Below are 21,776 nucleotides of genomic sequence, written 5' to 3'. Positions count from 1 at the left end.
TTATTGCACATATTTAGACTGTTGGTGACATTAAATTGGGGAATTTATTATTACTAGATTAGAAATACTGTGCAGAATCCAGCTTCTTCTTTACTAACCACTGCAACACAGTTTAATAAGTTGCTAAATGCATTTGTTTATATCAAATAGGCCTAGTGCCAGGTTTTAATGAATGCAAATACAAAATAAATTAAGGTTAATATTTTATGATTTTGATTTATTAAAATAAAAATACTAATAAAAATATAATTTTTACAGTTGTAGTCAAAATTAGCATCTGCAAGATGTTACCAAAATAAGGGGGATCATACAAAATGCATGTTTTTTTATTCAGTACTGACCTGAATAAGAGATTTCACATGAAAGATGTTTACATAGTTAGACTGTATGCTTTTGAGATCCATCTTTTCACACTGAGGACAATTATGGGACTCAAACACAAGTATAAAAAAGGTCCAAACATTCACTGATGATCCAGAAGGCAACACGATGCATTAAGAGCCGAGGGACTATATGTGAACTTATTTTGTTTAATATCTTATTCAGACCAGTACTAAATAAAAAATAACATGCATTTTGTATGATCTCTCTTTATTTTGGTAAAATAATGAATATTATACTGCAAAGTGTGTGTAAACTTTTGACCACAGCTGTATATAGTTCTTTATTATTTCTAATAATTCTGTCTAAAGCATGACTTCCTTCAGAGTTGCTTTACACCTCTGAACACAGGCTTGCTGTAGATATCAGAACGTCTACGCTCGTTAAATCAAAGGGCAGTGGCTTTTAAAGTGCTGGTAATTAGGACCTTCAGTTACAGATGTTCTGCTGAAAGGTCATCAATGGCTAATTATCTGCTTCAGCATTCACAGTGGCACTGGTTTTAACCAGCATGCCAACAATCACAGGAATAGATTTTATATTGCAGTTTACAAAAATAAGACAGTATTGTCTAAGTGTGTGTGTGTGTGTGTGTGTGTGAGAGAGAGAGAGAGAAAGAGAGAGAGAGAAAGAGAGAGAGAGAAAGAGAGAGAGAGAGTGTATGTGTGTCTCTCTCTCTCTCTCTCTCTGTGTGTTGATGAGTGTGTGTCTCTCTGTTTGTGTGTGTGTTGATGAGTGTGTGTCTCTGTGTATGTCTGTGTGTATGTGCGTGTTTGTGTGATGTGTGTGTGTGTGTCTCTGTGTGTGCGTGTGTGTGTGTGTGTGTGTTCTTGTTTTTGTGACATATCAGGACATGAGGACATAACCCATGTCCCCATTTTTCAAAATGCTTATAAATCATACAGAATTAGTTTTTTTGAGAAAGTAAAAATGCACAAAGTTTCCTGTGAGTGTTAGGGTTAGGTGTAAGGTTGGTGTAGGGCCATAGAATATACAGTTTGTACAGTATAAAGTCAAGTCAAGTCACCTTTATTTATATAGCGCTTTAAACAAAATACATTGTGTCAAAGCAACTGAACAACATTCATTAGGAAAACAGTGTGTCAATAATGCAAAAATGATAGTTAAAGGCAGTTCATCATTGGATTCAGTTATGTCATCTCTGTTCAGTTAAATAGTGTCTGTGCATTTATTTGCAATCAAGTCAACGATATCGCTGTAGATGAAGTGTCCCCAACTAAGCAAGCCAGAGGCGACAGCGGCAAGGAACCGAAACTCCATCGGTGACAGAATGGAGAAAAAAACCTTGGGAGAAACCAGGCTCAGTTGGGGGGGGGCCAGTTCTCCTCTGACCAGACGAAACCAGTAGTTCAATTCCAGGCTGCAGCAAAGTCAGATTGTGCAGAAGAATCATCTGTTTCCTGTGGTCTTGTCCTGGTGCTCCTCTGAGACAAGGTCTTTACAGGGGATCTGTATCTGGGGCTCTAGTTGTCCTGGTCTCCGCTGTCTTTCAGGGATGTAGAGGTCCTTTCTAGGTGCTGATCCAGCATCTGGTCTGGATACGTACTGGATCCGGGTGACTGCAGTGACCCTCTGATCTGGACACAGACTGGATCTGGTGGCCACGGTGACCTCGGAACAAGAGAGAAACAGACAAATATTAGCGTAGATGCCATTCTTCTAATGATGTAGCAAGTACATAGGGTGTTATGGGAAGGGTTCCCGGTTCCGGTTTACCTAATTAATGCAGCCTAAAAATCCTTTAACGGATTTGGATATTAAAAGCATATTAGTATGTTATGTGTATGCCAGGTTAAAGAGATGGGTCTTTAATCTAGATTTAAACTGCAAAAGTGTGTCTGCCTCCCGAACAATGTTAGGTAGGTTATTCCAGAGTTTAGGCGCCAAATAGGAAAAGGATCTGCCGCCCGCAGTTGATTTTGATATTCTAGGTATTATCAAATTGAGTTTTGAGAACGTAGCGGACGTAGAGGATTATAATTTAAAAGGAGCTCATTCAAAAACTGAGGTGCTAAACCATTCAGGGCTTTATAAGTAATAAGCAATATTTTAAAATCTATACAATGTTTGATAGGGAGCCAGTGCAGTGTTGACAGGAACGGGCTAATATGGTCATACTTCCTGGTTCTAGTAAGAACTCTTGCTGCTGCATTTTGGACTAGCTGTAGTTTGTTTACTAAGCGTGCAGGACAACCACCCAATAAAGCATTACAATAATCTAACCTTGAGGTCATAAATGCATGGATTAACATTTCTGCATTTGACATTGAGAGCATAGGCCGTAATTTAGATATATTTTTGAGATGGAAAAATGTAGTTTTACAAATGCTAGAACACCTACTGTAGGTTCCTAACTGATGACGAAGAATTGACAGAGCAATCATCAAGTCTTAGACAGTGTTCTAGGTTATTACAAGCAGAGTTTTTAGGTCCTATAATTATCACCTCTGTTTTTTCAGAATTTAGCAGTAAGAAATTTCTTGTCATCCAGTTTTTTTATATCGATTATGCATTCCATTAATTTTTCAAATTGGTGTGTTTCACCGGGCCGCGAAGAAATATAGAGCTGAGTATCATCAGCATAACAGTGAAAGCTAACACCATGTTTCCTGATGATATCTCCCAAGGGTAACATATAAAGCGTGAAGAGTAGCGGCCCTAGTACTGAGCCTTGAGGTACTCCATACTGCACTTGTGATCGATAGGATACATCTTCATTCACTGCTACGAACTGATGGCGGTCATATAAGTACGATTTAAACCATGCTAATGCACTTCCATTAATGCCAACAAAGTGTTCAAGTCTATGCAAAAGAATATTGTGGTCAATTGTGTCAAACGCAGCACTAAGATCCAATAAAACTAATAGAGAGATACACCCACGATCAGATGATAAGAGCAGATCATTTTTAACTCAAAGGAGAGCAGTCTCGGTATTATGATACGGTCTAAATCCTGACTGGAAATCCTCACATATACCATTTTTCTCTAAGAATAAATATAATTGTGAGGATACCACCTTTTCTAGTATCTTGGACAGAAAAGGGAGATTCGAGATTGGTCTATAATTAACTAGTTCTTTGGGGTCAAGTTGTGGTTTTTTTTTATGAGAGGCTTAATAACAGCCAGTTTGAAGGTTTTGGGGACATATCCTAATGACAATGAGGAATTTATAATAGTCAGAAGAGGATCTATGACTTCTGGAAGCACCTCTTTTAGGAGCTTAGATGGTATAGGGTCTAACATACATGTTGTTGGTTTAGATGATTTAACAAGTTTATACAATTCTTCCTCTCCTATGGTAGAGAATGAGTGGAACTGTTCCTCAGGGGATCTATAGTGCACTGTCTGATGTGATACTGTAGCTGATGGCTGAATGGTTGCAATTTTTTCTCTAATAGTATCGATTTTAGAAGTAAAGTAGTTCATAAACTCATTACTGCTGTGGTGTTGGGAAATGTCAACACTTGTTGAGGCTTTATTTTTCGTTAATTTAGCCACTGTATTGAATAAATACCTGGGGTTGTGTTTGTTTTCTTCTAAAAGAGAAGAAAAGTAATCGGATCAAGCATTTTTTTAATGCTTTTCTGTAGGATAGGTTACTTTCCCGCCAAGCAATACGAAATACCTCTAGTTTTGTTTTCCTCCAGCTGCGCTCCATTTTTCAGGCTGCTCTCTTTAGGGTGCGAGTATGCTCATTATACCATGGTGTCAAACTGTTTTCTTTAACCTTCCTTAAGCGTAAAGGAGCAACTTTATTTAAAGTGCTAGAAAAGAGTGAGTCCATAGTTTTTGTTACATCATCAAGTTGTTCTGAGGTTTTGGATATGCTAAGGAATTTGGATACATCAGGAAGATAACTTAAAAAGCAGTCTTTTGTGTTAGAAGTGATGGTTCTTCCATACTTGTAACACGAAGTAGAATTTACAATTTTGGCTATATGAATTTTGCAAAGAACTAAATAATGATCTGAGATATCATCACTTGGCTGAATAATTTCAACACCATCAACATCAATTCCATGTGACAGTATTAAATCTAGAGTATGATTTCGACAATGAGTAGGTCCTGAAACGTGTTGTCTAACACCAATAGAGTTCAGAATGTCTATAAATGCTGATCCCAATGCATCTTTTTCATTATCAACATGGATATTAAAATCACCAACTATTAAATCTTTATCTGCATCCAGAACTAACTCGGATGTAAAATCACCAAACTCTTTAATAAAGTCTGTATGGTGCCCTGGTGGCCTGTATACAGTAGCCAGTACAAACATCACAGGGGATTTATCATTAACATTTGTTTCTCTGGATAATGTTATATGAAGTACCATTACTTCAAACGAGTTATACTTGAAGCCTGCCCTCTGAGAAATCCTGAAAACGTTGTTAAAAATTGAAGCAACACCTCCCCCTTTGCCTTTTAGACGCGGCTCATGTTTATAACAGTAATCTTGGGGGGTGGACTCATTTAAAATAATGTAATCATCAGGTTTTAGCCAGGTTTCTGTCAAACAGAGTACATCTATATTATGATCAGTGATCATATTATTTACAAAAAGTGTTTTCGTAGAAAGGGATCTGATATTCAATAAGCCAAGCTTTATAATTTGTTTATCCATATTGCATCTGTTTTTTATTTGTTGAACCTCAATTAAATTGTTAATCTTAACTTGGTTTGGACGTTTTTTGTTTTTTCTAGTTCGGGGAACAGACACAGTCTCTATAGTGTGATATCTAGGTGAAAGAGTCTCTATGTGCTGAGAATTAACTGACCTCTGTGACGGGAGGCAGCTAGCAGACGGTCGGTTTAGCCAGTCTGTCTGCTTCCTGACCTGGGCCCCAGTTAGTCAAGTATAAACTCTAAGAATATTTGCCATATTTCTAGAGAGAAGAGTGGCGCCACCCCAGGAGGAATGAAGACCATCTCTTTTAAACAGGTCAGGTCTGCCCCAAAAGCTCATCCAATTGTCTATGAAACCCATGTTATTCTGTGGGCACCACTTAGACATCCAGCCATTGAGTGATGACAATCTGCTATGCATCTCATCACCACGGTAAGCAGGGAGGGGACCAGAGCATATTACAGTGTCTGACATCGTGCTTGCAAGTTCACACACCTCTTTAATGTTATTTTTAGTGATCTCCGACTGGCGAAGTCGAACATCATTAGCGCCGGCATGAATAACAATCTTACTGTATTTACGTTTAGCATTAGCCAGCACTTTTAAATTTGCCAAGATGTCAGGCGCTCTGGCTCCCGGTAAACATTTGACTATGGTGGCTGGTGTCTCTATATTCACGTTCCGTACAATAGAATCACCAATAACTAGAGCACTTTCATCAGGTTTCTCAGTGGGTGCATCACTGAGTGGGGAGAACCTGTTTAATGTTTTGATCGGAACAGAAGAGCGGTGTTTTGACCCACGACTACGCTGCCTCACCGTCACCCAGTTGCCCTGCTGCAGGGGCTCTGTTTCCGGAACCGAACAATGTACAGGAATCCCTGAGCTAGACGCATCCAAAGCCGTATCTAGAGCCCTAACATTCTTACTGTCCTCAATTAAAGTTTGGATGCGTGTCTCTTATTCTGAAATCTTCTCTGTCAGCCTAACTATTTCCCTGCATTTATCACATGTGAATCCCTCATCAGCGACAGAGATAGATAAACTGTACATGTGGCAAGAGGTGCAAGTAACAATGACGGGAGAAGCCATTACTCACCGTGCTTGATGAAATATTCTTACTGCGGTTGTTTGATGAACTTGTGAAAAACTGGAGCGAGGGAGAGGAGAAAAGAAAACAGCGATAGGTTCGAATGAAAACGCTAATGACAAGCTAACGAGTGCTAACACTTTGCAGGTGTACTGCACTCACGGAAATAAAATAAAAGTGAACGATCGAAATTGATCTGATAAGATTGATCGATAATATCAGAAATATGGTGTGAATTAAGTTATATTTTACCACTTTATTTATAGAAATATTTTAATATTTAACAGTTGTGTGTGCAACCAACAAAATCAAAGTTTTTCTATTCTATAAAAATAATTGTATATTTTTATCCAAAAACAGTAACTGTCTCCTAAAAGACATGACCTGCACTGCTTGCACTGTACAACTCTTTAATTTCTGCACTGTACATTTCATTAAAACAGCTAAATTAATAAATAATTTTAAAAAATACAGTATATATAAAAAAAATAATCCTTATACTATATACTTTTTTGAACAGGATCATTCATATTTGAAATGCCATATTTGAGACATTTTTGTTCCCCAAAATTTAAATATACACGGTACAACCGACATGAAGAAACATGCCAAAATAAATGAATAGACTAAATAAAATAAAATTCTAAGCAAATATTACAATTAGCACATGCTTTTCTCTTAAATTCGTTACATTTATGACACCTGATTATTTTATTTATTTAACAACCTTAAGTAATATTTTTCAGCATTTATTTGGAATAGAAATCTTCTATAACATTATAAATGTCTTTACTGGCATCAATTTAATGTGTCCCTGATTCAAAAAGTAATGATTTATTAATTTATTGAAATGTGTCATTTTTTTACATTAAAATCTGCAGAATTCTGAAGAAGGAATTGAGTTGTAGAAACTTATCGGTAGCTGAAACTGTTTCCAAAATATCCACAATATGTTAAAACTGAAGATGCAGGAACTTTCTGAGTGACAGCTGGTGAAGTTCAGCAGTAATTCAGTGATATGAATTAGTTATGAATGAGGTATTACTGATGAAACTTCACTGCACTCCATCAGATACGAACGATATGAAGTGTGAGATACGGCACTCTCTGAAACCCAATGAGAGAAAATACATGGCATGCAGGAAATGAAGGCAAGGCAAGGCAAGTTTATTTATACAGCACATTTCGTACACAGTGGTAATTCAAAGTGCTTTACATAAAAGAATGTAAAATAATCATGAAGAAAAATAATAACAAAAATAAAACAAGCAATTTTAAAACTTTTAAAATGATTAAAAAATTTACTTAAAATGAATTTGAAAACAGAAAATGATTTTACATTTAAAAAAAAAACAGTGAAAATATAGTGCAATCAGTTCGGACATAGCACAGTGCTCACTTTATATTAAAGATGGTCATAATGATGATGATTTGCTAGCAACATATAAATCACATCATATTGATTATGTAGTGATCAAGAGATTATCAAGATACACTTTTTTTTTCCAGGAGCAATATACCAAAAAATAGCAGAGAATGTAGAATTGAGCATTTACATTTTAATCATATTTTAGTCATATTTGTATTCGTGATCATCTGATTCTATTAGTGCTTAACACTGCATTTATTTAATAAAAATACAGTACTTTACTGCTCAAAAAACATTTCTGATTATTATCAGTGTTGACAATATTTTTGTGTCAGAGCTACGCTCCATTGCACAGATCTGCAGATATTACCTGAGATATGAATATATGCTGAGAAGCTTTAATGATTAATGATCAGGAATCATCAAACCCTGTAGAAATAAAGGCAGATGAGGCTGATGATGAAGATGACACCAGTTCTTGGATATATTAGAGAATATATAACATGCATTCCCTGTAAAAATAATTGTCATAGTCGTAAATAATGCAAAGATTTTCTACTTCAAAATTTCATGTTTCAGTTCAAGTTTTTGCCATGTCTTTGTAATTTGGAGTTAAAGTTGCTTGTGGGTTCTAGATATTGTTGTGTTTTTTTTTAAAAGATGATTTATGTAATGAAAGATCTGACTGATTAAACATGAATGAAGGGCTCAAGGCGATGATGGATCATGAGCAGGGTGCAGAAGTCCTTGTCTGTCTAGAGATGACCAGACGGTCATTTATTTCAGCAGTCATGTGTTTTCTCTCAGCTGTTTTGCACTCTTCGGTCAGAGACACGTTTGCAGAATGCTGTGAAACTAAGTTTGATTCATTCAGACGGTTGACTTCTGCTCCAGACAAAACCAAACGAGCTCTGGATGAAGGGGATATTCACCTACAGTCCACTTTAGGAAACAAAACTGGGAACAAAAATGGGAATTAATTATTGTTTGTCAGTGATACACAGTCATTTTATATATTTATTTCAATTTTAGTTTAAGTTTTAGTAATTTTCTGTGTTTTTGTCATTTCATCAATCTTTTAAAAAAATATTACTATTTCTATTTAGATTTAATTTATTTTTATTTTCCAGTTAGTTGTAACAACGTTTCTAATTTACATTTGTTTTTTAAGTTTTCATCTAATTTCCTCTTTTTTTATTGCACTTAATGACAAAAAAAAAGATTTTACAAAATAAATAAAAAATGTATGTTAAATATTAAAATTTCTAAAGATTCACTGAGATGCAAAGCAACAAGACCTCTCAGAAAACAATATTTAATTTCCTAATTTTGTAAATGTAAATGTTTCATGATTAAAAGATGTTATTTGTATTATTTGTATGGTTAATAATCATACAGAGAAAAAAAAAGTTTTTGCAGTGCATTCAATATTTAATGCCATGAATTTAACACTTTCTGTTCTAATTTAAAACCTGTTTAAGGCTTGGGCAAATTATTGCGATTAAGACCTATAAAACCCTGTAATAATATAAAGTAAAGTGAATAAATGGGTGCATTTGAAAATTAAAAACTATTAATAATTTAGTTATTAATAATCTTTCTGTTTCTTCATTTTTCTTTAAAATACTACTCTACTCATCTTGTTTCCTTCTATGTATTTACAGTGTCCTAGTTTGAACACAGTCATTTGTAATGTGTTTTTAAGTCATTCTTTAGTGAACTCAAAGAATGAATCCATCAGTTGTCTTTCTTCTGAGAAGGCTTTTTCTAAACGGTGTGAAAAATGCAGTCAGTTCCCATCAAACTGAGACCACATTTTTCCAAGCTGTGCCATATTGTGAAATGATCCGAGTGCTGAGAGAAACCGATGAGCCCCATCAGAACGACTGTGATGCATTAGCATACTTAATGAGCCATTAATGAGGAACCAGCGAGAGGAGAACACGATTATTACCTTCAGACTGTACGAGAACATCATCAACAATACATGCATCAGAAATGAAGAAAAGCAGAATATCTCCAGTGTTTGTCACTGATTTGATACCAGACAGCACTAGAGAGATCAACTCTAATCTCAGAAATTAGTTTTTGACTCTGATGTGTGTGTGTGTGTGGCTTCATTCATCATCGTGTGTTCTGTAAGCGAGATGGTATGGGCTCTCGGTGAAGGGCCCCGGATCCGTGCACATGTTTGTTTGGAAATGGAAATGAAGCGATCTTCTTTGACCTCTTACTCCTGGTTTCTCCACAGATGTCGCTCGTATGAGGATTGTTGTGGGACTCGCTGCTGCATCCGAGCGCTTTCCATCCAGAGACTCTGGTATTTCTGGTAAGAACCACCATTTTTAATTTACTGTTGGATTTTAAGAGCAAATTATACATCTTAAAAAAAATAAAAGCTTAATTTAGTTTAGTTTAATTTTTTTCTGAGCAAAAAATAATGACCATTAGACATTTTTACCATGATTCACAAAAATCTCATTCAGTGGAACATATTGTCAGGTATATTTAGAGCCAGAGGAATCACTGTGCAGCACCAAAATATTAATGACACGGAATGTTCCGGTCCTTGATTCTGATTGGCTGAGCTGTAAATTACTCTACTAACATTTTTGAGGAATTACATTGTTTGGTGGAAGAATGCTGTTTTTGTTACTATCATTACACTTTATTTGCTCTTTTTTATTCTGTGAAACCTTACTATGTATATGGAATGACAGCTTTATAAAAGCAATAAGCTGTGAATTTATAACATTTATATCTCTGCTTTGCATTGGGCGGTTCTTTGAATGCATGACGTGATGCATTCAAAATCCTTTAATGCACAGCTAGCCATTGATTATCACTTACATATTTTGACCTTTTATGTTCACAAATGTTATTTGAAGCATTAAAGTAGGAACATTTAAAATGCTTTCTATGTATATAAAATCCCTTCTGTAAGTTTCATTTGCTGTGGACAGTGGAGCAGGATGTGTCACTTCAGTATAGTACAGGATACACATCTGCAGCAGTGTGGTGTGTGTGTGTGTGTGTGTCTCGCAGGCTGCTGCTGATGATGGCTGTGCTGTTCTGCTGCGGCGCCGGCTTCTTCATTCGCCGGAGGATGTATGCGTCTGCGCTCAGCGAGGAGCCTGCCTTCAACGTGTCCTTCACCAGACACCCGGTCAGCTCGCCAGGTGAGCGTTCACTCTCCATCACAGATCTGGACCCAAACCATCACTGAAGCTGCTGCTCTGATCCAGAGAACCTCTCCAGCGTAGCTCACAAAACCTGATCTTCCAGAAGATTTGACTGATTTATAAGACATTCAAGGAAAGAGAGAAGAAACTGCTACAGATAACATCGCAGCTCATTTTACTGGCATAATGTGACATCTTTACAGCAGGACCGGATACTCCAGGAGAGGAAAGGAGTGTGGCACTTCATTGTGTCCAAGAGGAATTAATTGCATTGTGGAAAGTGGGTGTAAGATTCTAGAGTTTGCCATCGATTGCGGTGTTATTCCCTCTTGAACCAGCAGGCAGACGCTTGTTAAACTTGAGCAGGAGAAACAGAAAGTCATTTCTGAGAAAAAGCAAGTTCTCACATTACAGACGAAAGACTACAAGATGAACATTTCTTTCTTTTTTAAACGTGAACTGATCGATCAAATGCAATAAGAGCAGGAACTTCTATTAGGAAAGTGAACAAGGTAGATATTGACTTCATAGACCATTCTAGAGTAGACAGCGAAGTTAAGCAACAACCTTCCTTGAAAATACTATTTTTATATACATTACTCATTACATTTCGAGATAAAAACATAGCTGTGTACAATTGGCAACATTCACAGTGAAATATTAAATATTCATATTTTTCCAACCACTAAAACTTGCATTAAGAAAAAAAAGGTCACTTTAGTTTGGCTCTTAAAACTATCTGTACTGAGGGAAAATGAAGAGACTCGTTATATTTGCTGCTCGAGAGGAAAACTGAATTGAGAATCTAATTAAGACGGCAATTCCCTGGTTTTTATCTCTTAAAGAATTTTGTTTAGAGCACAAATTAACATGAAAAAGGAAAAGCTCTCTCTCATTTATCTTAAAATAGATCGGGAAGCTGAGAAACAAAACTGGCATCAATAAGAGACTGAATCAAAGTCCCCAGCTAGAGATCTAGTTTCCTGCAGTTCATCTGAACGATAGACTGCATCTGCAAACATATTATAAAGCTGTGAAAAGCTCCATGTGAATCTGTAATTCAAATAAATAGAAAGAGATGATTAATATAAAACATTGTCTCGGTTATGTATGTAACCCTCGATCACTGAAGGAGGAAACAGGGACCTTACATCAGTGATTGACGAATTGGGATCTTGCTAGAGAGACAAATCGCTTCGAGTGTTAACAAAACAAGCTAATGAATGTTGGCGTGCGAGATTTGCATCACGCACCCCGCCCCGCAGCGCGGGTATATAAGGAGAGCGTGAGCAGGCGCACAATCAGTTTTTCGATGAGGAGCCGAGACAGTGTGCCTTGGCCGTACAGCAGTGGTACAGCAACTGTGGCGATGGAACGTAACGTCTCCGTTCCCTCCTTCAGGGAACGAGGGTTACTTACGTAACCAAGATGTTCCCTTTCAGTCAGTCATGTTCCACGTTACACCAGTGACTGACAAATTGGGATCCGTAGGGAAAACGCCACTATTGGCTATACAGAGAAATCTCTGCCAGGGAAAGACACGGGCTTACCATGAGGGAAGACATACCGTGGATGAATACACATGTGGGATGCTGATGCTGCATGCCCGTTGTACATGGCACCCAAGCCGATGGCAGAGGCATCTGTTGAAACAACAACATGCCTGGACACTTGCACTAGGGGAACCCCTGCCGTAGAAAAGCAAGGTCCAACCATGGGCTGAAGGTTTGGCGGCAGTGCCCATGGCCATGCCCATCTCAGGATCGATCGTGAAGCCAACGCTGAAGCGGTCTCATATGAAGCGGCAGCGGATACTATATGCCCCAGGAGCCTCTGAGCCTCTTTCAGTGGAATGCCTTCCTGCCCCGAAATGACTCCAGGCAGTTCAGTATAGACTGAGCGCGCTCCGTCAAGAGACATGCTGTCAGATCCTCTGTACAGGGGAGAGTTTGCTCTTTTCCCAGTTGACCCGGAGCCCCAAAAGGGTGGCTGAGTACCACGTCCCTGTGTTCGCACAACTGAGCTTGGGAGTGGGCCAATATGAGCCAGTCGTCGAGGTAGTTGAGAATGCGAATGGCTGCTTCCCTCAAGGGGATGAGGGCTGCCTCCACGACCTTGGTGAAGACACGAGGTGACAGGGACAGCCCGAAGGGGAGGACCTTCTACTGATGCCCACCCCTCGAACGCGAAGTGGAGAAACAGCCTGTGTCGGGGGAGAATCGAGACATGAAAGTATCTCATGGACAAATCTTGTGGATGAAAGATATGTCTCTGCATTAACATCCTGAACGGGAGCTTGTGAAGGGCCCAGTTCAGAACGCGCAGGTCCAGGATTGGCCGTAACCCAACGCCTTTCTTGGGTACAATGAAGTATGGGCTGTAAAACCCTGACTTCATATCAGTTGGAGGGACCGGCTCTATCGCGTCCTTCGCGACTCTCTTATTGAATGTTTGTGTACCACTGGCTGGGGAACCAGTGGTGAAACAGAACAAAAAGGAAACAAAAGATTCTCCACCCGGCCCTTCTCTGGGGGAAGGAGCGGTGCGGTGCCTTCACCATCTCCTAAAGAGCAGGATCCTGAGACTCCAGGTCGCCCGTCTCAGGGGCTGCGCCGCTTTCCTGGTGCCAGCTCCACACCGTGGCCACGCCAAAATTCATTAGCTTGTTTTGTTAACACTCTCTAGTGAGATCCCAATTCATCAGTCACTGATGTAATGTTGAACGTGACTGACTGAAAGGGAACATTGAGTTATCTGGTTAAACACTGATGTCAGATCTGCTAGTTTCCTTCAGCTCATTCATATCAGACCAGCACAGACATCTGAAGCATATAACAGCTCCACTATCAAAATAAAACACACACACTGTGTCACAGGAGTAAAGAAAACTCTCCAGTAAAAATAGGGTACTTATTGTCATATTTCATAAAACAAATGCAGCCCTGGTGAACAGAAGAGACTCTTTTCAGAAAATAACAAACAATAATAATAAAAACATAACCAACCCCAAACTTTTGTATGGTAGTGTATATTAAAGAAATTCTAAGTATATTTATATTTAATTTATCAGATGCTTTTAACCAAAGCAGTTTACAGATGAGGAACCTCACAAGATATTTGTCATAGATCCAATAATATTCACCGTAGATATGCCAGGGTTTAGTAAAGAGTAAACAAGCTAAAGCAGAGCTAAATTGTACTTTAATAATTACAGCTAGAACTTAAATAGAAATTAATAAAACTATATACACGTAAAATAAAATCTAAACTAAAAATGGCAATGGGATCAAGACAATCTCCTGAACTCTAAACTGAATGTCAGAATGGGAAAGAAAGGTGATTTAAGCAATTGTGAGCTTGGCATGGTTGTTGGTGCCAGACGGGCCGGTCTGAGTATTTCACAATCTGCTCAGTTACTGGGATTTTCACGCATAAGCATTTCTAGGGTTTACAAAGAATGATATGAAAAGGGAAAAACATCCAGAATGCGGCAGTCCTGTGAGAAAATGCCTTGTTGATGCTAGAGGTCAGAGGAGAATGGGCCCGACTGATTCAAGCTAATAGAAGAGCAACTTTGACTGAAATAACCACTCGTTACAACCGAGGTATGCAGCAAAGCATTTGTGAAGCCACAACACACACAACCTTGAGATGGATGGGCTACAACAGCAGAAGATCCCACCGGGTACCACTCATCTCCACTACAAATAGGAAAAAGAGGCTACAGTTTGCATGAGCTCACCAAAATTGGACACTTGAAGACTGGAAAAATGTTGCCTGGTCTGATGAGTTTCTGATGATTTCTGTTGAGACATTCAGATGGTAGAGTCAGAATGTGCCGTAAACAGAATCAGAACATGGATCCATCATGCCTTGTTACCACTGTGCAGGCTGCTGGTGGTGGTGTAATGGTGTGGGGGATGTTTTCTTGGCACACTTTAGGCCCCTTAGCATTGTTTCTGACCATGTCCATCCCTTTATGACCACCATGTACCCATCTGATGGCTACTTCCAGCAGGATCAGTGTTGGGTATAGTTACTTTGGAAAGTAGTTAGTTAGGTTACAACGTTACCATCAATTAAAAGTAATCAGTTATGATACAGCATTACCTATTCATAAAAGTAACGCGTTAGAGTACTCATGTGTTACCAAAAATTAAAAGCCGTTTGCAGCGGCTCACACATGACAGACACAGCCCCCGGCCCCTTTAAATGCACCTAGAAGTCGTGACTCCCGACAATGAATAACGTCAGTCATCCGACTAAATGAACACTGCAGGATAACAATAACAGGAAAGACAATCAGCAATAGGCTATTCCACATGGCGTTTTATTTATTTATTATCACAGAACATATTATTAATCAAAATTCGCACCTACCCAGCCCGGGTAGCCTAGGCTACTGTATATTATGAGCACCACAAGATAACTCCTGATTTTTCTTTAACTTTAAATAATGCAGTTATCAAAGTACAAGTATGCTTACTTGTAAACACAACCCTAAACAGGCTTGCAGATTTAAATCCATTTAGAAATGATGAACAACCAGCCAGCCAACGATCTAACAGAAATTAACAGCTGCCTGTCAAACAAAAATGATAACAAACTGAATTAAATCCTTCACTGCCACACAGGCAAATGACAAATCGCTTAATAGCCGAGCTAATTATTATTAAAGTGTCACTCACAGTCACAAGCCTAAATTCGCTTTAACACAATCCATAAACCAAACGCTGTCCTCTCTGCCATCTTGCCGGGAGTTCGAAAAAAAACCCCACACACACACAGGGTCAGGCGCAGGGCACAGACGTATCACAGCCATTGACTTTACGATCACAGAGCTTCGGCTCCGCTGATACATCCGCAGGTGGCACAGTAGACCTATACTGTCTGACAAAAAGCAGGCTGCAGTCGGGATTTTCCTTTCCTTAAAATAACGGATTACTTTTTTTAAAAAAATAACGAAGTTATTGATTACTTACGCACGAAACTAACACGTTAAGTTACCCATTTCAGGAAAAAAGTAATTAGAGTACTCTAACGCGTTACTTTGTAACGCGTTACCCACAACACTGAGCAGGATAATGCACCATGTCACAAAGCTCGAATCATGACATGACAATGAGTTCACTGTACTAAAATGACCCCCACAGTCACCAGATCTCAACCCAATAGAGCATCTTTGGGATGTGGTGGATTGGGGGCTCCGTGCCCTGGATGTGCATCCCACAAATCTCCATCAACTGCAAGATGCTATCCTATCAATATGGGCCAACATTTCTAAAGAATGCTTTCAGCACCTTGTTGAATCAATGCCACGTAGAATTAAGGCAGTTCTGAAGGCGAAAGGGGTTCAAACCCAGTATTAGTGTGGTGTTCCTAATAATCCTTTAGGTGACTGTATACTTATTTATATATAAAAAAAATAGAATATTTAATGTAAATTATATTTTTGTAATTTAGGAAATTATAAATGATACTTTTCTCTTTGATTGGTTTAAATGCTGCTGTGGTGTGAAGAAACAAACTATTAGAATAAAATAAAAATAATAATACTAATTTTCTTACAGTAGGATGGCAACTTTGAAAGTCGTGTCATCTCAGCCACCCAACAGTCCAGCAGTATTCCAGTTAGGGCTGCTTTATTATGGCAAAATCATAATCACAATTATGAGTGGGCCACATGATCAAAACTTTATATGTGTGATTTATTTAAAGATAGATAGATGTATATATCAAATATATATATATTCTGTAAATAAGGTTGCTATGGCAGCTACATTTTAAACACATTTAGAGATTTAGAGAAATTTTAGGGGTGTAACGATTCACTCATTTTCTCGATGCATCGATTACAAACCCTGATGATGCATATGCATCGCTCTTGAAACACGATTTTTTAATTGTGACTTGCCGATCTCGGACATTCATCGATTTAAAATGCTAAGATTTGAATGAATCGCGAATTTTATAGTGATTCAATGCTTTAAAAATATATACACATTGAATTACTACACGCACAAATTAATGGAGACCTTGAACAGTGTTCGTGAATCGTGCCTCTAATCTGTCCTTCATTCGCTCCACTGTTTACCGCCTGAGACTGTCACAGGATTGCGCTCGCGCTCGTCTCTGGCGCAGCTGACGTGTGATCTATAGGACTCGTGGCCAGTAATACTAAAGTGAAGTAGCTTTACTTTTCTGTAGTTTGTCAATGGCTCTCTGCATCTTACTAATGCAATTAACTGAGCAGTTGAAAGCTGTATTTATTGCATGGATGGAGCAGAAAAGCAAGTGTCTAAATCATATGCACAGTTCCATTGAATGATAAATGTGTTTTAACAATGCTGATGAACCAAATGTATGAACTAGTAAACTGTTAAAATAACCACAGCATTAACAACGATCTTGAAATAAGAGCGCAAGGTTTATCTGATAATCAAAAGCATGAAGAGCTTTAAGAGCTGCACAGATTCAATTTACTGTTACACACGTATTTTCATTCTCAACTGTTTACATTCACTTATTACTAGGGATGTCCAGATCCGATCACGTGATCGGAAATCGGGCCCGATCGCGTGGTTTCAGACTCGATCGGAATCGGACGTTACCTCCCGATCAGGACTCAGATATATATATATATTCTCATTAATTTTTAACACATCTTTTGTTATGCGGTGGCACAGAGTTAGACCCTTTTGACTTCACTTTGTTTTCAAGAGCTGGTGTGAATAAATATTGATTCAAAGTCAAAGAGACATGATAGTTTGCGCATGACCTGATATTTCATTCGGACTCAGGATACAGCGAGATGAACTTCTATGCTAAACTCTCATGCAGTGTGTTTCATTCATACTCGAAGCCGGAGCGCGCTCTCGCGCTGATATCAGGATATTCCTAATATGGACAAAAGCGTCCAGCTATGCTGTGGTGCGCACAGGAGAACAGAAACTTATGCAAACACGAAGACATTAATATACGATCACGACAATAAATTGTTCTTCAAGTCATCTCCAGCAGGTTATAAATAAAGTATGAACAATGCAGTGCTGATTGACATAGTATTTATTACAGTATAGAAACTATTCTGCATTATTATGTGATAAACAGTGTTTGTAGTATATAAACAAATCATTATTATTTGTTATTGTCCAGCATTTATAGATTTCTAAGCCAATTAAAAGCTAGAAATTAGAGAAAAAATTGCCTATACTAGAAGTTTTTGAACAGTAAGCTTAAGTTTTTTTTTGTTTGTTTTTTTAAGAAGTCCTTCTATTCACCAAGCCTGCATTTATTTGATCCAAAGTACAGCAAAACAGTAAGATCTTGAAATATTTTTACTAGCCTATTTAAAATAGCTGTTTTATATTTGAATATATTTCAAAATGTAATTTATTGATGATCCTGGATCTGTTTTTTCGCTCTTCTTTATTCTTTTTTTATGTATTATAGAAGTATCGGATCGGGACTCGGTATCGGCAGATACTCAAAATCAAATGACTCGGACTCTGACTCGAGGACAAAAAAACCTGATCGGGACATCCCTACTTATTACATAACCGATGAGGGTTTATGTGAATACTCGCCAGGTGCTGCATTTTGACACATTTTTGCGTGTATTTGAACGCTCACTTTAGCCGTCCGTGTTCTGTTCCGTCGCTGAGCCCAGGCACAGAAAGCCTCCTGAGCAACAGCGCAAGTTCTCTTTCGTGCTTAAAAAACATAGATAAATCTAATCAACTTTAATAAATCAAGCACATCACTTTACAAGACTTTACTGATTTGCACATGAAATTGGGCTTTTATGAAAGAGTGAAGGCGCACTGCTGGGAATGGGTGCAATAATTGTTTTATCTCTGTTATTGTATTTTCATAATTGTTGGAGGCCGAAATTGAAACTGTATTTCAATTAATTGCACAGTTCTGATTACAGTAACAGCATCTTGACATACATCAGTAAACCTTGACTTGATTTCAATCAATGTTTTTCCAACAGTCTCCCAGCAACCAGGCATGCAAGGCTACGGTGACCCCTGCGGCGCCATGACAACGACCCTGACCCCTGCATACCCGGGTCAGCCGGCTCCATCACACATGCTGAGCTCGTACCCTCCGCCGCCCTCCTACTGCAATCATCCACCTCCCTCCTACGAGCAGGTCTTCAAGAACGCAGAGAAGAAGAACCACAGCCAGTCCTCACAATGAGAGACCATCGTCTCCAGGATCTCTCCTTTTTATTTGCTTGATTTCAGGACGCCTCTTTCTTGCCTGTTCCCAGTCTGTTGTTTTATTGTTTGACAGGTGCACTACGGAGGAGCAAACAAGAGAACAAACGTCCTGATGGGATGCACAATTTCAAACAGACTTCTCTATCTGACAGAGCTTTGAAGAAGCTGTCAGAACATGAAGCATTGAAGATACTGAGAGTTTCCGCTTTCTTTGAAAAGTGGCTCGTCAGGCTGAAGTGGACCTCGACAAGGTGGAAAGAACCCATTGACCTTCTGGAGAACAGGCTGAGATGCCGTGGAAAATACATGACATCCATCTATCACCCGTCCATCAGAATCCTAACAGCAGGGAGTTACGTACTGTAGACAGCGCTTCTGATCTCCGATCAAGCGTTTTATCGTATTACAATATCATGCGATAATGATGACGGGTCGCAGTACTCATGGCACCTGAGCCTACCAAACACCACTGAATCAAAATTAAAAAGCTAAGTGTGACTTTTATCTCGCAGTTCTGACTTTTATGTGACTTCAAGAAACTCACAATTGTAAGAAAACAATATTTAAATTGTCTTTTTTTCCCTCAGAATTGAAATTTTTAACTTGAATGTTTATCGAACAATTCTTAGAAAAAAATTCGGAATTGTAAGAAAAGTTCATTGTGACTTTATCTCACAAAACGTTTTCTCGCAATTAAGAGTTTGCATTAAAAAAAGTAAGAATTCTGAGATGTAAACTCAAAACTCTGAAGTCAACTATCAGAAAAGTCTGAATTTTAGGTTATATCACGCAATTCTGACTTTTTCTGACTTTAACACGCAATTGTGAGTTATAAAGAAACTTGTAAGAGAGTATTGTAAGAAAATACTTATTTTTTCAGAATTGGAATTAATAACTCACAGTTGCAAGTTTATATCTAACATAGGTATATGTTCCGAGGAAAAAAGTCAGAATTGTGAGAAAGGAATAATAAAAAGGTAATTGTGACTTAAATCTCATAATTCTAACTTTTTCTCGCAATCGTGAGTTTACATCTTGTATTTCTGTCTTTACAATTGCTAGTTTATATGCCACAGTTCTGTTTTAACTCCGTTTATACCACAAAATTCAAAGAAAAAGTCTTAATCGCAAGTCAGAACTGTGAGATAAAAAGTTGCATTTTTATTTTTTATTCCAATGGTGGAAACGCCTTTCATACAAACAGGAAATTGTCCTTTTGTTCCAATCCCAAATGGGTCAGGAAACTCTTCTGTGGGTATTCATTTGAAATAGATGATGAACTCATGGAGCGAGTCTATTGAAGCCGTGTTCACCATTCACAGACAGTGATAGGGAGGTTTATTCACATCTTTTACACTTCATTAGACCCATAGTGCCCTGTTTTTGTGGATGGGTCGGAAAATTGTAAAAGCTTGTTTTGGCTTAAATGTCTTGTTTTGTTGGAGTTCACTCCCGATAATGGCCCTCTGTGAATTATTGAATTATTGAACTACATTTACCATTGAAATATGTGCATATGAACAAGAAGCATTACACCTGATGAGAAATACAGCTGAGTGTTATTCGGAGGGAGTGATTTTGTTTCATTTCAGGCCTTTTCATTAGAATGGAAAAGGATCAAATGTGAAGCAAATTGTCACATCTGCAATGCCATCACTGGATAAACTTATTGCTTGCTAAACTGTTGTTTTACACTAAGAATGCAGAATGCAGCAAATTATGGAGAAATGTGTGGGTCACATTTAAAACCTGAATTAAATACAATTAAAAATAGGAAATAATAATTGGCAATCAAATCATGCATATTTTTAGGACCATTAATTAACCTTCTTTCTACAATTTTCTACACATTAAGCACTGTAAGAATAATTTGGGCAAATGTGATTAATTAGCATTACAAGAAAAAAAAAAAACTTTGAAAAATATTATCTTCTGTTTTTGAGGTGAAATATGACCTATGTTCTTCATAGCATTCATCAACATAATTTTTTTAGGGATGCAAGATATATCAACCGATAAATGTTAATTTACCTGGTATCTTTATCAAACCGATAAGAGAATTTGGCCGATATCTTAGAGCCGATAAATAATGCATTATTTCCTTCAGACGCTTCAGATGCGCACTATTTGCCATGGTCTTTAATTGCTTGAAATATTGTAATCACTTTGAAAAGGAAAATACAGTGAACTGCAACAAGTTATAATGAGATCAATTAGTTTGAGTTCACTTGTGCATTTCTTTTTGTGCATATATAAGTTATTTATATTATGTTTCTGTTGTATAAAGATCTGATTCTCATACAGCATAATTAGCCTGCTAACAAAGCACATCAGTTTACAGGTGTTCATTCAGCTCTTCAGCTACAGAAACGCTGCTATTTGAAACAGTGGTATTAGTTTAATATACTTCTTTTTCAAAATCATTGATATATTATTAATAATAACCACCATAGTTAAACCATATGACCATATAAACCATATTGCTTTGTTTTTTTTCATCAATATGGTTTAATTAAAATATATTCATTGTTGTTGGTGCGGAGGTTATTTCGTCTAATATATCCATAATAAATAATAAATATATTATTTATTTATTTTTAGGCAAGTTATGTTGTCCAGTGACTTGTTTGCATTATTTAATTTATTTGTAAGGCTGATTTATGTTAGAGTTATGTTTAGGTGTTTAATGCCTTTTAATGGATAAAAATTCAGATTTATCAGCCAACATATCCGTTATCAGTTTTCATATTTAAAGAGTTATCGGTTATTGATATCGGCCAAAGTTTTCATATCGGTGCATTCCTAAATTTTTTTAAAGCAATGGTTAAGTCTATTAAATAAGACTGATTTGGAGAGAATTTCTAGAATTCTAGAAGGG

At 37.7% G+C, this 21,776-nt stretch overlaps 1 protein-coding gene across 1 annotated transcript in view; it reads left to right on the top strand.

The window, feature by feature from the left end:
• LOC132123959 (vesicular, overexpressed in cancer, prosurvival protein 1-like) overlaps nt 1-19,717 on the top strand; it is a 46,972-nt gene extending 27,255 nt beyond the window's left edge. The window contains exons 3-5 of the mRNA XM_059534651.1: nt 9,740-9,817; nt 10,534-10,667; nt 18,667-19,717. Of these exons, the coding sequence (XP_059390634.1) occupies nt 9,740-9,817; nt 10,534-10,667; nt 18,667-18,875 (421 nt within the window). The 3' untranslated portion in view covers nt 18,876-19,717. The remainder of the gene's footprint in view (nt 1-9,739; nt 9,818-10,533; nt 10,668-18,666) is intronic.
• Nucleotides 19,718-21,776: the final 2,059 nt, after the last annotated feature.

Source organism: Carassius carassius, chromosome 42 (genome assembly GCF_963082965.1).
Source record: "Carassius carassius chromosome 42, fCarCar2.1, whole genome shotgun sequence".
Classification (NCBI taxonomy): Eukaryota; Metazoa; Chordata; class Actinopteri; order Cypriniformes; family Cyprinidae; genus Carassius; species Carassius carassius.
Note: the sequence above shows the minus strand (reverse complement) of the source record. Positions and strands in the feature narration are given on the sequence as shown.